We start from the raw sequence: 15,388 nt of genomic DNA, 5'->3' as shown, positions 1-15,388 counted from the left end.
GGGAAGAGGTTATCACTCTTTTCTTTGCTGGAGCCCCACCCAGTGTCCTGACAGAAGCACCTGCCACCTCCACGCCAGCAGCGTCTCTGTGTCCCGCTGTGAGCATGGACTTTTAGCCACATGGGACAAACACCAGAAACTGTCGGGAACGGGGAGGTGGCGGGGAGAGGGCGGGGAGGGTACCTGCAAGGAGCGGCATTATTGCCAGCTGGACGGAGAAGGCGCCCTGTTTCCAGTGGTCTGCCAGCTTGGCGTCGGAATCCTCCTCTGCTCGGTATTTCCTCCTTCTTCGCCGTCTTCTCCTTACCTCTTCTGACTCTTTCCATTTAACTGAAATCACAGGAGGGCATAAGCGTTAAGAGGAACTCACATGTAAGCTGCCACACGTGAATACCATCAATTCTTCTCAGAGGTTTGGGAAGGTTCTGGAAGCTTCTTGAAGGCAGAGGTTGTTCTTTGTGCTGCCGCTCCTTCCAAGCAACCAGATGAGGTGTCTACATTTGGGTAAGCTGACCACTTGCCAGTCACATGCAGGGAGAATTGAGGGGGGTCCTGGCTCTCCACCGGCTACTACCTGAGAACATGGGCAGGAGGGCCTAAAGCTACCATGAGCTATTGGTTCCATTGGGTAGAGGCCAATGAGCTAGATCCACACACATAAGAGACTTAATCGATGCCAGGGGTGGCATTTCCAATCAGTGGGAAGGAATGGACTAGTCAATTAATTATATTGATGATCCATTTGCAGGCAAAGGAAACTATCCGACACCTCATGCCATATGCAGAGTGAACCGCAGGCTAAAGGTGACTTAAACCATATCTGTAATCTTTTATTTCTTAAAAAAAGAAGAAAGAAGGGATGAAAGAAATATAACAAAATAGTAACACCTAATTATGGGTACATTGTTGTCATATTTTTCTGTGTACTTTTCTATCTTTATCCTATATAATCAAAGGCTAATATGCAAATCAACCGAATGGCGGAATGACCGGTCACTATGACGCGCACTGACCACCAGGGGGCAGATGCTTAATGCAGGAGCTGCCCCCTGGTGGTCAATGCGTTCCCACAGGGGGAACGCCGCTCAGCCAGAAGCCGGGCTCACAGCTGGGGAGCACAGCGATGGTGGCGGGAGCCTCTCCCGCCTCCGTGGCAGTACTAAGGATCCCTTGGCAGACACCACCTGAGGTGTCCTGGACTGAGAGGGTACAGGCCAGGCTGAAGGATTCCCCCCCAAGTGCATGAATGTCGCGCACCGGGCCTCTAGTTTCAAAATAAAAAGAATGGTTGGAGAATCTCATTAACGTGCTGAAAGAACACAAGAAGGAGTGGGGCTGTTTAATCTGAAAAAGGGAAAACTGAGAACAAGCTGAGAGATGCTCAGATATGAAAGTGTAGACTAGTCTTTCAGGGCCTTAAAAACAGGAAAGAATCTTATCAGTTGTGTTCCCAGCACCTCGTAGAGAGCCTGACTCAAGCAGTCACTCCTCTTTGCAGTGTCAGCGACGCATCAGAACCAGGGAAAGTAAGATGGACTGATTGGGAGCTAAGGAAATGACTTGGAGCAGTTACAGCTGAATGAATGGGGAAGGGCCCTCACAGCAGGCTGCCAGCGCACTGGCTCTAGAATTTTCTACCTCCATCTGGAAACCCTACTGCTTGTGAGAAACTGGTGAGCAGATCTAGGACAAAAATGAGGAGGTAGGGCCCAGCCGGAGTAGCTCAATGGTGAGTGTCTATCTATGAACCAGGAGGTCACGGTTCAATTCCTGATCAGGGTACATGCCTGGGTTGCTGGCTTGATCCAGAGTGTGGGGCGTGCAGGAGGCAGCCAATCAATGATTCTCTCTCATCATTGATGTTTCTCTCTCTCTCCCTCTCTGAAATCAATAAAAAATATTTTTGAAAAATGAGGAGGTAGATTGCCAGGAACCAATTCCAGCATGTAATAATTACAAGAGTTTCATCAAAAAGTTGGTGAAACTTGGACAGCTCAACAAGGGTGAGCCACATATGTAGTTTACCTGTTGGAAACGGCTAAACGGCACTTCCCCCAAACCTGAATAGGATTGTTAACTGCCAGACAGCTCAGGGCATTTTATTGCCTCCTGTTGGCCAAACACTTGAACAGCTGTAGGCTATTCCCCAAACTGACAGTGCTTCTGTAACCCTACCCTTTGAAGTGTATATCTCCACCTTGCCTTAGGACATATTGTATTAATAAAAGCAGGGTCCTGAGTCAAGGAAGTAGTCTTCAGTTCCTTTAGCTGAAGATCCTCTGACCCCCAGTGCCTTTCAAAATTATCTTTTGTCTCCGGACTCTTTAATCATCTACGAATCAGCCCCTTTTTCCAGAATGCTGAACCCTTTGTAAGGCTGGGACAAGAACCCCAGCAGTAGATTTACTGGCCTCTGAGTTTCTTTGCTCCTTGGCAGCCTGTCATTAGGATTGCATGCTTCTGCATGAGCAGTTCCTACAACCTGGGATGCTCTTTCCCTCATTCCACAATAAGCAAACAGCTTCCTACCTTCCAAGGAGAGTCTTTCCCCCACTCTTTTATGCTTCCCCAACATACTACATACCTACCCTTAACATAGCACCTATCACATAGAATTGTAATTATTTGCTTGAATGTCTCCAGTAAACATTAGCTATTTTCATGTTTCCCATATTCACAACACCATGGATCAGGAACACAAAAATACTGGAAGAGTGGGAAGGGGTAGATAGATGGGGTAGTGCCGGTAAAGTAAATGGAATGGAATGGAATTAAATGGATGGATGGATGGATGGATGGGTGGGTGGGGGTGGGTGGGTGGCAGGAATGGATGGATGAGGTGAGATAGAATGGATAAGTTGAAAATATGTGCAATATCCTTTTATTTGGAGTAAATTTGGTCAGATAGCAAAGAATCTTATTGAAGTATTTTACAATTCTTCTAAGTCTAGTTATATTATAAAATTCCAAAACCCAATCCTACTTTGAAAGTTTTGCTTTTATATTATGTTTGTTAAGCTGCTAAATAATGGTCTTTCAATTAATTCCTTCATCTCCATCACTGTTGCTCCTCCCAAAGAAATAGTTGGTATTCCTGAAATGCTCCATTTGAAAAATTCACAAAGAGAAAAATAAATAAAGGTGAAAAAATCAGGGACCAGAGAGATCTAAGAATCTATTTATTGGACTAAATGTAAAGAAATTAAAAATATAGCATTGCATTTCTCTAAGCTAATGTTTCTCAAATGTCAACATGCACATGAATTACCTGGGAATTTTATTAAATACAGATTATGGTTTAGTAAGCCTGGGGTGGGCCTGAGATTCCACATTTCTAACGGGCTCCCCAGTAATGCTGGTGCTATTGGGCTGCGGACCACACTTGTACTATCCATTTCTAACCAACTAGAAAATACAGGGTGGGCAAAAGTAGGTTTATAGTTGTTTATATGGAAAATAATACAATAATTAATAAATAATACTACAAGAATAAACTGTGTTTCCATACTCACAACTGTAAACCTTCTATTGCCTCCTTTTGCCCACCCTATATGATGGAAAATAATATATTTTTTAATAAAAGTAACTGGAATTCTAAAGTATCCAGGAATTCATTTACAGGAATTATCCACAATGCCTATAGGAAGAAAAAAAGTAAACTCTATTAATAAAGTCATAAAGGAGGACCTGAATTAGGTGAAATGATACAGCCTGATCAGGGATGGAAGGACTTCTCAATGTAAAAATGTCAATTCCTCCCAAATTAATCTATAATTTAATGCAAAACACATTTTTAAAATTAAGGTTTTTAAATGACATTTTGTCTTGGTTGTACCTATCCCATCCCCACAAGCCAGCAGCTGGGCCTCCATTCTACCCATGGTCCCCACAGCATCCACGGAAACTCCTTCTCCAGGCCCCTCCCAGGCTCCAGGAGGCCCCAAGAGCCACCACACCCTCAGCCAGCAAGGGCTGTGGACTCAGTGATCTGAGGTGTGGGTTGGGATCACACTCCCAAGATTGCCAAGAATTCTGGTTTTAGAATTTGGTGCAAATTACTTTAACCACTCAGTCACCTTGTGTAGAAAATGGAGATAGTAATACCATCTCACAGTGATCGTTGTGGATATTACATGAGATAAAGTAATGTATGCCAAAGTACAGTGTTGTATGTAAAACGTGCTCATAAACACTAGTTCTCCTTTAATTTCACCTGGATTGCGTGAGCCCCCTAGTAACTGAATTTACTAAAAAATCTACATGGCTCAGCCTTAGCCGATTTGGCTCAGTGGATAGAGCATCGGCCTGCGGACTGAAGGGTCTCGGGTTTGATTTTGGTCAAGGGCACATGCCCAGGTTGCAGGCTTGATCCCCAGTGTGGGGTGTGCATGGGGCAGCTGATCAATGATTCTCTCTCATCACTGATGTTTCTATATCTCTCTCTCCCTTCCTCTCTGAAATCAGTAAAAATACATTAAGAAAAATCTACACGGCTCACGGGGGGAGTCTGTAGGACTAGTACAAGACAGGGCTCCACTGCCACTCCCCAAAACACCCTGGGTCCTTCCTTATCCAACTGTGGCGAGGTCTTCCCATCTGAGTAGCTTTCCCTTCCCCTCGGTATTCTTGGGAAAAGCTCCAGGCACTGCTGGGTGAGACCTGGTAATATTTATTAGCAAACGCCTCCCAACATCTTGTTCCAAACTGTTCACCAGGAAATGAGGGTCCTTTTCACATTTTGTAATGCCAGCCTCAGACAGAAGGTCTGTATGTGGTGAGCACAAGTAAAAAGGTTTGTCAATAATAAATGAGTAAATGATTGAATTATGCAAACTAATTATAATTATTTGGACAAATGAAAGTAAGAGGGGGCCTCCATTTGTTTATATAGTACCCCACAAAGAAAAGAAAAAAAAAGAAAGAAGAAATGCCTATTATCTATTCAGCTGTCTACTTCGTACTGTTTACATTAGAAAACAGTATTACATTAGAAAATACTCAAAACACCTCTGGCTTCCTAAGTTCTCACCTATAGGGAATGAGTAAGCAAATTGCAGCATTACCAGCAGATGAGATACGATTTAGTCCCCACAAATAGAGTTTGTGGAAGGTTCTGAAGGACATTGGAAAGTGCATGTAATGACACATTAATCTCAGAACACACAATATGTGTCCAGGATAACTCTATCTATGTAAAAAAAAAATCTTAGAGAAAGGCTACGATAAACCAAATATTACCAGGCTTGTTCCTAGAGATGGAATTAGAGGTCATTTTCCCTGTTTGTTTGGTACTTTTTAACTTCACTGAATTTTCTAAAAAACACACATATAACTTCTACAGTTAGAAAGGTTTTTTTTTTTTTGTAAGCCACGACATAGACAAAAATTAAATAAATAAAAAAAAATCCACACCCAAAAGTGAGGTGTGCAGGGAGCAGCTTGCTTTGGCACCAGCAGAGCGGCGGGCAGGGAGAAGGCAAAGACACCGGGGCACACACACTACAGCAGCATCGCCCGCCCACCACCCTCCCTGCCACAGTCTTCACTCACCTGGTCCACAGCGGTCATCTCTACTCACCATGTAAAGACTTTAAGGGTTTTCCTACTTTGACTGGCTTTACTGGTTCATACGCCTGGCTCCACTCATCTTTGCTCGGAATGCTTTGTTCGGATGTTCTTTTCTGATTTAAAATCAAATGTTTCACTTCGTCTAGAACGTAGGATGAAAAAAGAATCACTGATTCAATCAACCAGGAGAAGTACTTACTGAATGCCGACCATGTGACTACGACTCTGCGGGTGTTGGAGATGGAGCAATGGGGAAGAGAGGTCAGGCTCCCGGCCTCCTGGGGTTGTTTGCTGCCTAAGGAGCTGCTTCAAAATACCAGGAGTCTCAAACCTCACTGGCAGTGGCTTCTTCCAAATAAGACCTCTAAGTGCTTGACATATATTATTCCATGCAATCATCACAGTTCACTTTAAGGAAAGCACTGCCACTCCCCCATTTCACAGATGACATTCAAGTAACTGTCCCGGGGGCCGAGGACGGGCCTTAGCAAAGTCAGGGCTACACGCCGAGCATTTGTCCCCAGCGTGGAGACGACCGTTCGTGCATGTCGGTCACTTCTGTCAAAGTGGGGCTTGGCTTACGCAGGGCAGCGACCGGCATGGGTGGAATGAGGAGTGCGCAGAGGAAGTGAATGAATGAGTGGAGAGGATGGAAGCTACAAGAAAGATGTGGGGGCAAGGAAGTGAAATTGGGTTGTGCTGAAGGACAGATAAAGCTTTTGGAGGAAGACACGAGGCTAAGGGCCTCCTGCCTATACCAAATGCCTGAAGGCTGGCCCTGCCATGAGGAAAAGCCTAGTGTATTCAGGGCCCAGGGGATGGACCAGGTGTGATATGGGAGAGGCAATGGGAAAGGAGCCTTGGGGGACAAATTATAAGGTGCCTTCAAGGATGGACTCAGAAATCTGACTTGTTCTCCCCTGAGTCCCTGGGAAACCATAAAAATGGCAGAGCAATGAAGTGCCAGGGTAAAGGGTGATATTGAAGGGTGATGGGACAAGGACAGAAGTGAGGAGGCAGGAATAGAGCTGGGAGTGCAGGGAAGAGCCAGCCGAGGGACAGAGCTCAAGGAATAACACACAGGCAGGGACACCAACGAGGTGTCGGTGGGCTGGTAGCCAAGAGTTGAGGACATAGCAGGAGTCAACTATGACTTGGGGGAGATTTCAAGAATGAGGTAATTTTTATCCAATACGGAGACACCAAGAGATGGAGCAGATTTTATAGAAGAAAAATGCTAACTCTTGGCTGGCATGCTCCATTCAACACCAGCAGAGTGAAAGCTAACAAATTCTGGCAGGTGACCTACAGTGTATTCAAGTAAATCGCCTATCTCCTGGATAACAAAGCTCGTATGGTGGTTCTGCACTCCCACAACACAAGAGTTTCCAGAAGAAAGTTTTTAAGTGATAGAAGGCAGGACTTAAGGCAACATGTGTAGTAGAGTCATTTTTGTTAACATGTTGTACCCACATAGAGGGTGACGGGGAAATGCTAGCAATGGCTATCTGTGGTCAGGCATCAGATGATCTTACATTTCTTCTTCTTTGAGCTAGTCTATTTCTAAATTGCTTTACAAAGCAAACATACACTGATTTTTGTAAGAGGAAAAAATCGCTAAACATAAGATGCAGATGGTGCTAAGCTTGGGACAAGGTTCGAAGAAAGGCAGGTGCTCTTATTTCAAGAACGCTAAGCAAAGGGCCTGTGGCCCCTCCCGGCAGGGCCTACAACACCCTTCCTCCTTCATTTTCTGGCCAGCTGACTCCATTTACCCTTCCAACCTTGGCTCCCATGGCCCCTTCTGCAGGAAGCCTTCTTCATACACACGGCCCAGCACCTGTGCTCCAACGTGAGCCCCCTGCGGGGCAGTTGTTTCCCAGAAATTCCGCTCAGCAGCTCTGGGGCAGGCTTTCAGGCAGCACTCCCAGTGCATCTAATGCAAGTGGTTTAGAACCCACACTTTGCGGTCCTGGGTCTTTCTTTTGGAACAAGTGAGAAAAGTCACCTTGAATCTGATTTTCTCCCACAGGAACCCTACAATTAGTAGTTTACATATGAACCCGTGGTTGTCAGCACGGGGTGGTTTTGTCCCCCACTCCCATCAGCCGATAGAGGGATGCTGCCAGACACGCTCCAGTGCACAGGACAGTCCCACAACAAGGAATGATCAGACCCAAAGGCCAATGGTGCTGAGGATAAAAAACCCTGGATGCAAATGAAATATTAAAAGCTGGAAGCCCTGCCCCAGCCGGTTTGGCTCAGTGGGTAGAGCGTCAGCCTGTGGACTGAAGGGTCCTGGGTTTGATTCCAGTCAAGGGCACATGCCTGGGTTGTGGGCTTGATCCCCAGTAGGGGGCATGCAGGAGGCAGCCGATCAAGGATTCTCATCATTGATGTTTCTATCTCTCTCTCCCTCTCCTTTCCTCTCTGAAGTCAATCCATAATAATAAAAGCATAATATGCTAATTAGACCGGACGTTCTTCTGGAAGACCTCCTGGATGAAGCCTGGGCTGCGAGGGAAGCCCGGGTCCCAGGGGCCAGAGGGAAGCCGGTGCCAGCAGCCGGGGGAAGGAAGGCCTACTCTTGCATGAATTTCGTGCGCCAGGCCTCTAGTATATAAATAAATAAATAAATAAATAAATAAATAAATAAATAAAATATGTATATATGGCTGGAAGCCCTAAGTGCCCATCGTCAGAAAGGCTCCTTGAGAAGTCAGGCGGCAAACCCAGAGAAAAGGCAGATTTTCAAGTTACAAGTAACTGATTGTGGTGCTGCCATTTGCTCCCAGCAGGTGACAGTCTCGCTGTGCTTACTGTCAAATCAGAAAACTTGTACTTCCCTGCAAGCCACCAGCAGAAGCAATAGTACCACACTCCACATGCTCTCAGAGGCACATTGCTTTTATCTCTTAACAACTCCAAAACGGGGATGCATCTGTATAATCAATGTCATGGCATCGTTTAATTGGCAGCGTTTTATTATTGTTTTTATTCATTTAATTTTTATTTTTTGTATTTTTTTTTTATTGATTTCAGAGAGGAAGGGAGGAGAGAGAGAAACATCACTGATGAGAGGAATTATTGATCGGCTGCCTCCTGCATGCCCCACACTGGGGACCGGGCCCGCAACCTGGGCATGTGCCCTGACTGGGAATTGAACTGTGACCTCCTGGTTCATAGGTCGACACTCACCATTGAGCAACCCTATTATTGTTTTTTAAATTTCTAGAGACAACAGACACCCTCTTTTTTGCTTGTGTCTGGGGGTGGGGGGACCACTCCCACTGCCCTGCTCTGGGCATCTGATTAGAGGAAGTAGGTACCCAAGGCCACCGGTGAGTACAAGATGGAGACAGGATGGAATTCAGCTGTCTGCCTTCAAACCCTGGGTTGTTCTACTCCTTCCAACACGCTCCTTTGAGGGGAGTTCGAAGGAGACTTGCTGGGGTTGAAATACTATTGACACAAGTCAGAGCTTCACCATGTGAAGACGTAACATGGTGTCTCGGGGTGGTGGGAATTTAAAAAAAGTTTTCTCTCGTTTCTTGGTATCCTCTAATTTCTTTTTCCCGTGAACACACAATACTTATCCAGGGAGCGAGGCACGGGGTGGGTGACTGTGTGGGCACCGCCCAGGGACAGGAAGTCCCTCAAGGTGGCAGAGGTGGAGGTGGTGGCTGATGTGCCTGCACACAGACAGCAGGAGGCACCTCCACAGCCGAGGACACTGGAGGGATGACGTACCAAGGACACAGAAACCAGCGTGAGCCCAGGAAAATGAGGTCGAGGGGACGCCGGCTTTTCTCCCGTTACTGCTGAGAAGCCACGCCCCCTAGAAACATTTAAAATAAAACATGGATCCCTGACTCACCAAAAGATCCTCCATCATCTGAGTAGGTAGAAGTCTTTATTCGATAAAACCTGATTTTTTTGGAAATCCTGTCCGTAGTGTCCCAGAGCCTCAAGGTTATTTTGTGAAAATTGACTTTCTTTAGTAATTCCTTTGTCACGTTGATGTTAAACGTTTGGGTCCATGACGCCCAGACTTTGTTTCCTTCCTGATATGGCTTAATGGTCTGAAGAGAAAAATACCAAGAGGCTTTCCGTGTGAGGCTCAGCAGCCTGGAGGACCCACTTCTGCCAGCCTCGCCCCACTAACCGGGAGGCCGGGCCCTGCTCTCCACCCATCTGGCCTCTGTGTCTGGCTCTCTCCCAGGTTCCAAGTCACACCAGGAAATGGGTGCCATGGGCTGGGCCCTGCCACATTTCTGGGTTCCTTGGGGAAAAAATTAAGTTAAAGAAATTGCCTACAAAAGAGTGTCCTTTCCAGTAACTGCAATCCCAGCTGGGCTGCAGGCAGGAGTGTGTGTGTGTGCGCGTGTGCGCGTGTGTGTGCGCGTGTGTGCGTGTGTGTGCAGGCAGGCAGATGTGCACACATGTGCGCACATACACACAAAGAAAGAAATCGCAGGAGCTACGAAAACATTTGAAACACCAAAGAAAGTATGAGGTAAAAATATCTAAAGAAAAAACCACGTAATGAGTATTATGTGGTCAATGTAGATTCTCATTCGGTAGGTCTGGGGCAGGGCCCAAGATCCTGCATTTTTAGCAACTTCCAGGGGAAGCAAGTACACTTTGTGTAGTATTAGGCTGTATGCTATATGGGAGGCTACATACACACGCACACATGCACACACACACACATGCACGCACACACATGCACACCTTTACTCCCGTATCCATGAACAATTTGACCACCGATGGAAACACCACCATGTCAATGATTTTAGGCTCTTTATCCTCTGGCAGAAGGAAATACTCAATGTGGTAGATACGATGACCCTTTGCAACAGGTTTATCCATTTTAGAGCGTTTCCTGCGTTTTTCGAGCAAATTTGTGTATTTTCTCTTTGGACCTAGAAGATACAGATTTAATGAGTCTTGTTTTAACCCTGCAGTTCCCACACCGCCTGCCTAGCCTGGGGGGCTGAGATGCAGGTTCAGCTCTCCTAGCCAGCAGAGTGGCAGGCTACTCTGGACCAGGAGGAGGCACAAGGGTGCACGATTTCAGTGCATGACTCTGCGAGGGATTGTCTCCTTATATCAGTGGTCGGCAAACTCATTAGTCAACAGAGCCAAATATCAACAGTACAACGATTGAAATTTCTTTTGAGAGCCAAATTTTTTAAACTTAAACTATATAGGTAGGTACATTGTTATTAACTTAATTAGGGTACTCCTAAGCTGGCCTTTGCTAAAAACATGGTATTTTGTGGAAGAGCCACACTCAAGGGGCCAAAGAGCCGCATGTGGCTCGCGAGCCGCGGTTTGCTGACCACTGCCTTATATTTTTTCACCATAGGCACTTCACCTGCCTCACCCTAGTCTCGGCAGTAAAGTAAACCATAAATCACAGCACGATCTGATTTGTGCAACCCCGGCAGTCTAAGTCAGGTTCTGAAGAACAGCAGAGGAGGCCGGGGTGAACTCTGCCGGGTGGTTGGGGAAGCCCCTGAGGGGCCCTCAGCAGAGTCTGGTAGAAGGAAAGCTGGCAGGCATTGCAGGTAGAGGGCAGAGCCCAGCAAAACCTCATGTGTGCAGCTGCACAGCGTGGGGTGGATGGGGAAAGGATGCAGAAAGTAAGGATGGGCTTCAGTCAGAGATCAGGGCCTCCACTGCCTGCCCTTGCCCTGAAACGGGACCCTCCAGGCTGGCGCTTGGCACATCAGAAGAAGTGGCTTTAGAAGCTCCATAAATATTTAATCCAAATTTCATCCTATAAAAATGTGATGACTATATTTAAAGCGGAAGTTTTGAAATTTCAAGGTTTTTTGTTTTGTTTTTTTACACTCAGGAGAAGCCAGGAGACTGCTTCTGTATTAATTTTGTGCCACCAGTAGAGTTAGCTTTTGTGCAGCGTTTGGAACAAAGCTTGGTGGGCATTAGACTTGCTTGGGCAGGTGCAACTAATCAGAAAGCTTGCTGCGTTTCACAGGTCCGTGTCCTGGTTCAATCCAAGGATATACGGGCCCTCCCGTCAATAGGAAGAAAACATTGCTACAACGCCCTGGTGGGAAATGGGACAGTATCTATAAAAAATGTAAATGCATACAGTAAGTCCTCAATACCATTGATAGGTTCTGGACTTTAACTAAAACCACATACAATGAGACCAATTTTACCACAGGCTAAGTGATAAAAGCAAGAGTTAAGGTTTTACGGCATCTCATCAATGTTGTAATGAAATGACATTGAACAAAACAACATTATTCAAGGACCCACTATACCTTAAGCCCAGCAATTCCACTTCTTGAAATTCAGGCTTACAGAAGTGCCCACACACCTGAACAAAAAGGTGCACACAAGGAGGGCTACTGCAGGATTGTAACAGAAAACATTTGCAAACAAATGTTCACCAATAAAGGGTAGGATAACTTAGAAACATACTATTAGGTGTTTCAAACAAAATATCAGCAAAGTAAAAACAAGTACACTCATTTCCTCTAAGACAGTGGTCGGCAGACTCATTAGTCAACAGAGCCAAATATCAACAGGACAACGATTGAAATTTCTTTTGAGAGCCAAATTTTTTAAACTTAAACTTCTTCTAACGCCACGTCTTCAAAATAGACCCGCCCAGGTCATGGTATTTTGTGGAAGAGCCACACTCAAGGGGCCAAAGAGCCGCAGGTGGCTCGCGAGACGCAGTTTGCCGACCACGGCTCTAAGACATTGTCAATTTTTTTAAAGCAAATTTTACAAAAGTATTGTAGCATCTTATTTCTCTTAAAAATAATTTGTATAAATAAAAATTATAAACAAATTCATAAATACTCAGATATTGAAGGGAAAAATATCAAACCTAGAATTTTATATCCAGCCAAGGACAAAGACATATCCTTTAAGGAGGACATGTCTTTGGGTGGATATAAGACTCTACAATACAAAATAAATGAACAAACAAGCTAGAAATAAATTCCTAGATTCAGAGAACAAATTGATGGGCACCATATGGGAGGGGTTGAGTGAAAAAAGATAAAAGGAATTAAGTACAAATTGCCAGTTATAAAACTAGTCATGGGGATGTAAAGCATAGGAAATAGAGTCAATAACACTGGAATAACGATTCATGGTGTCAGATAGGTGCTAGACTTATCATGGTGGTCACTGTGTAAGGTATATAAATGGCTGATCACTACATTCTACACTTGAATCTAATGTGCTATTGCATGTCAGGAGTAATTGGAAAAACAAATTAATATAAAAGACTCTCAGACATGCAAGGCCTCATAAACTTTTGCTGCAAAGAGATCTACTTTGTAAATGTCTTTCGAAGAAGCACCCAAATAAGAAAAACCAAGTCCAGGAGATGCTGCAGGAGATGTGAGGTTGAAGGTGATCAATAAACACCAATTTTCTTTTAGTTGCTTTTGCCACCAGTCTTTTCCGGGCTCTTTTGGCTTTGCTTGATATCAATAGACCCAAGATAAAAAGCATCATAATGGATAGAGGAGGTCACCACATTAGAACAGAGAGTTCAATTCACCAAGAAGATCGGTCAGTTCTAAACATGGTAGACACCTAAGCAAGTAGCCTCCAAAATAGCTGAAGCCCACAGTTGACAGCTACAAAGAGAAGCGGAAAGTAATCATCATGGTGTGTGGGGGTATAGTTTAGGTAGACAAAGAGGGTTTATAAAAGTGGAGTACTTTTTTCCTGCCCCTCATCTTGGAATTCAACCAGATGACTTGCTTCGGCCAATAAAATGTTAGCAGGTGGGAGATGCCAGAAGACTGAGTGCGCGGTGACTGGGCTGGCCCTCTGCTCTTCCATAATATGAATGTGTCTGGATCAGCCCACGTGCCCACAAGGAGGGTGACAGACACGTGAAGCACAGCTGAGCCACTCCCGGGAGCTCAGGCTGGAGCAGCTACCCTGTGATCCAGAAGAACCAGGGGTTTCTGGGTGAAGCCAATGGATCGGGGAGCTTGTTTGGGTTTGTTACTCAGCATGGTGGCCGTAGTATTCATCAATATACCCTTACACTTGGAGATTCATATACGTGAGAACCTGCATTTTAAATAAGGAAACTAGGTGATGCCCAATTAGCTTATGGGACCCAAGGCCTTAACCTCGCTGTCATTTCTTCATCTGCAAAAAGCAGATACAACACCATCTACTTCTTAGGGTTATTGAGTGGATTAAGTATGTGAAGACCCCACAGCCACTGTGGGCCTCCTAAAATTGCACCTTCTTTCCTGACCTTTGCTCCTGGAACCCACCACCCTACTTGGGAGAGCGGAGAGGGAGCATGTGTATCCTGACCTCCTGGCAGAAGGCCATTAGTCCACCCCCTTTTTTATTTTATTATTTTTTTGATTTTTTTTCTTTATTGATTAAGGTATTACATATGTGTCCTTATCCTCCCATTGCTCCGCCCCCACCCCCACTCATGCTCTCACCCCCCTGGTGTCCGTGTCCATTGGTTAGGCTTATATGCATGCAGACAAGTCCTTTGGTTGATCTCTTCCCCTTATCCCCACCCTCCCCTACCTTCCCTCTGAGGTTTGACTGTCTGAGCGATGCTTCTGTCCATCCACCCCCTTTTGACAGAGTGTTGGAATTCTGCTCCAGCGCTTACCAAGAGCCGCTGGGAAGGCCAGTGAGATGATGAATTTGCAGGCGACCACGTGGGGCACATCAGGGTTTAAAGTGCTGCTAGACGCGGTGCTGCTGTACAGATGGTCAGACTCTGAGTCCAGGGCCCGGCTCCTGGCATTCATGTACTCCTCCACATCACCCTCGCTCATGGACTGGCAAAAGCTGCCCACGGAGGACATGGGCCCCATGCTCTCCATGTCCTCATCGTCCCAGTCCCAGGCATGCAGCGACATGCTTGCTGCTGAGAGCTGCCCACCTGCCCCACCGGGCTGGAAGAGAAGAAAGGCACTTTAGTCGCCGCCCTCTGCTCCCAGCAGGTCACCCATCCTCCCTCCTCCCTTCCCTTGTCCTGTTCAGAGTTGAATGGCCAAGGCCTCAGACACTGCCGGGCATACAGTAAGGCACTCAATAAAGTTAGACAATGAATGGCTGAACCACAGAGAATGGTCCTGGCAGTAATTCTGATCATAAGCAGCACCCGGTTCTCCAGCTTGAGTCTCTGCCCTCCCCCAGCCCTAGCTGCATGAATTTGGCACTTCTGGAATGCCTATACCAGGGAAATGCATTCACCAGGAACCACAAGGGGTGGGAGCAGAATCCCCTCCCGCGCTTCCACCCAGGGGGGCCTGGGGTGAGCGGCAAACCCGGCCCCAGGACAGCCTGTGCAAGGGCCTGGCAGGTAAAGACGGGGGAGAAGCCCTAGGCAAGACGCAAATGGGCTTTGAGTGCGGGGCTCAAGACACAAGGAAGCCGAACCCGCTAAAGTTAAGGAAAGGATGCAGCGTGGGGCAGGGGCTGGGGGCGGGTGGGAAACACGGTCCCCTCAAGGCACCCCGAGTACCTTCGAGCGGATGCAAGGACAGCAGCTCAGGCTCAGGCCCTGGTGTCAGTCAGCACGCGCAGCCACTGCGCAGCCGCCTGAGCCAGGAGGCCCGCGAGACAGGCCGGTCCACTGTGTTTGACGGTTGCTAGGAGACGGAGTGGATAAAGGGGGGCGGGGACTGCTCCCCTGGGGGCGGGGCTTCCTGCCTCAGCCCCTGGTCTCAGACTCCTTGTACAGACGAGGTCTGGCAAAAATACTAGTAGGTGTATCCAAATCCGGAAACCAGTTGGTTGAATCACTCATCCACTCATTCATTCAATCCTTAAA

General features: G+C 46.4%; 1 protein-coding gene across 4 annotated transcripts in view; it reads right to left on the bottom strand.

Annotated features, from left to right (window-relative positions):
• CFAP92 (cilia and flagella associated protein 92 (putative)) overlaps positions 1–15,171 on the bottom strand; it is a 41,749-nt gene extending 26,578 nt beyond the window's left edge. For 3 of the 4 annotated variants that reach the window (XM_054716900.1, XM_054716901.1, XM_028137202.2), the window contains exons 1-6: positions 15,080–15,171; positions 14,219–14,507; positions 10,303–10,493; positions 9,446–9,650; positions 5,579–5,710; positions 184–330 (exon numbers count right to left, since the gene is read on the bottom strand). In XM_054716900.1, the coding sequence (XP_054572875.1) occupies positions 184–330; positions 5,579–5,710; positions 9,446–9,650; positions 10,303–10,493; positions 14,219–14,471 (928 nt within the window). In that variant the 5' untranslated portion in view covers positions 14,472–14,507; positions 15,080–15,171. The remainder of the gene's footprint in view (positions 1–183; positions 331–5,578; positions 5,711–9,445; positions 9,651–10,302; positions 10,494–14,218; positions 14,508–15,079) is intronic. The other variant, XM_054716902.1, reaches the window with a different exon arrangement.
• Positions 15,172–15,388: the final 217 nt, after the last annotated feature.

Source organism: Eptesicus fuscus, chromosome 6 (genome assembly GCF_027574615.1).
Source record: "Eptesicus fuscus isolate TK198812 chromosome 6, DD_ASM_mEF_20220401, whole genome shotgun sequence".
NCBI classification, from domain to species: Eukaryota; Metazoa; Chordata; class Mammalia; order Chiroptera; family Vespertilionidae; genus Eptesicus; species Eptesicus fuscus.
This window is presented reverse-complemented; position numbering and strand designations above follow the sequence as displayed.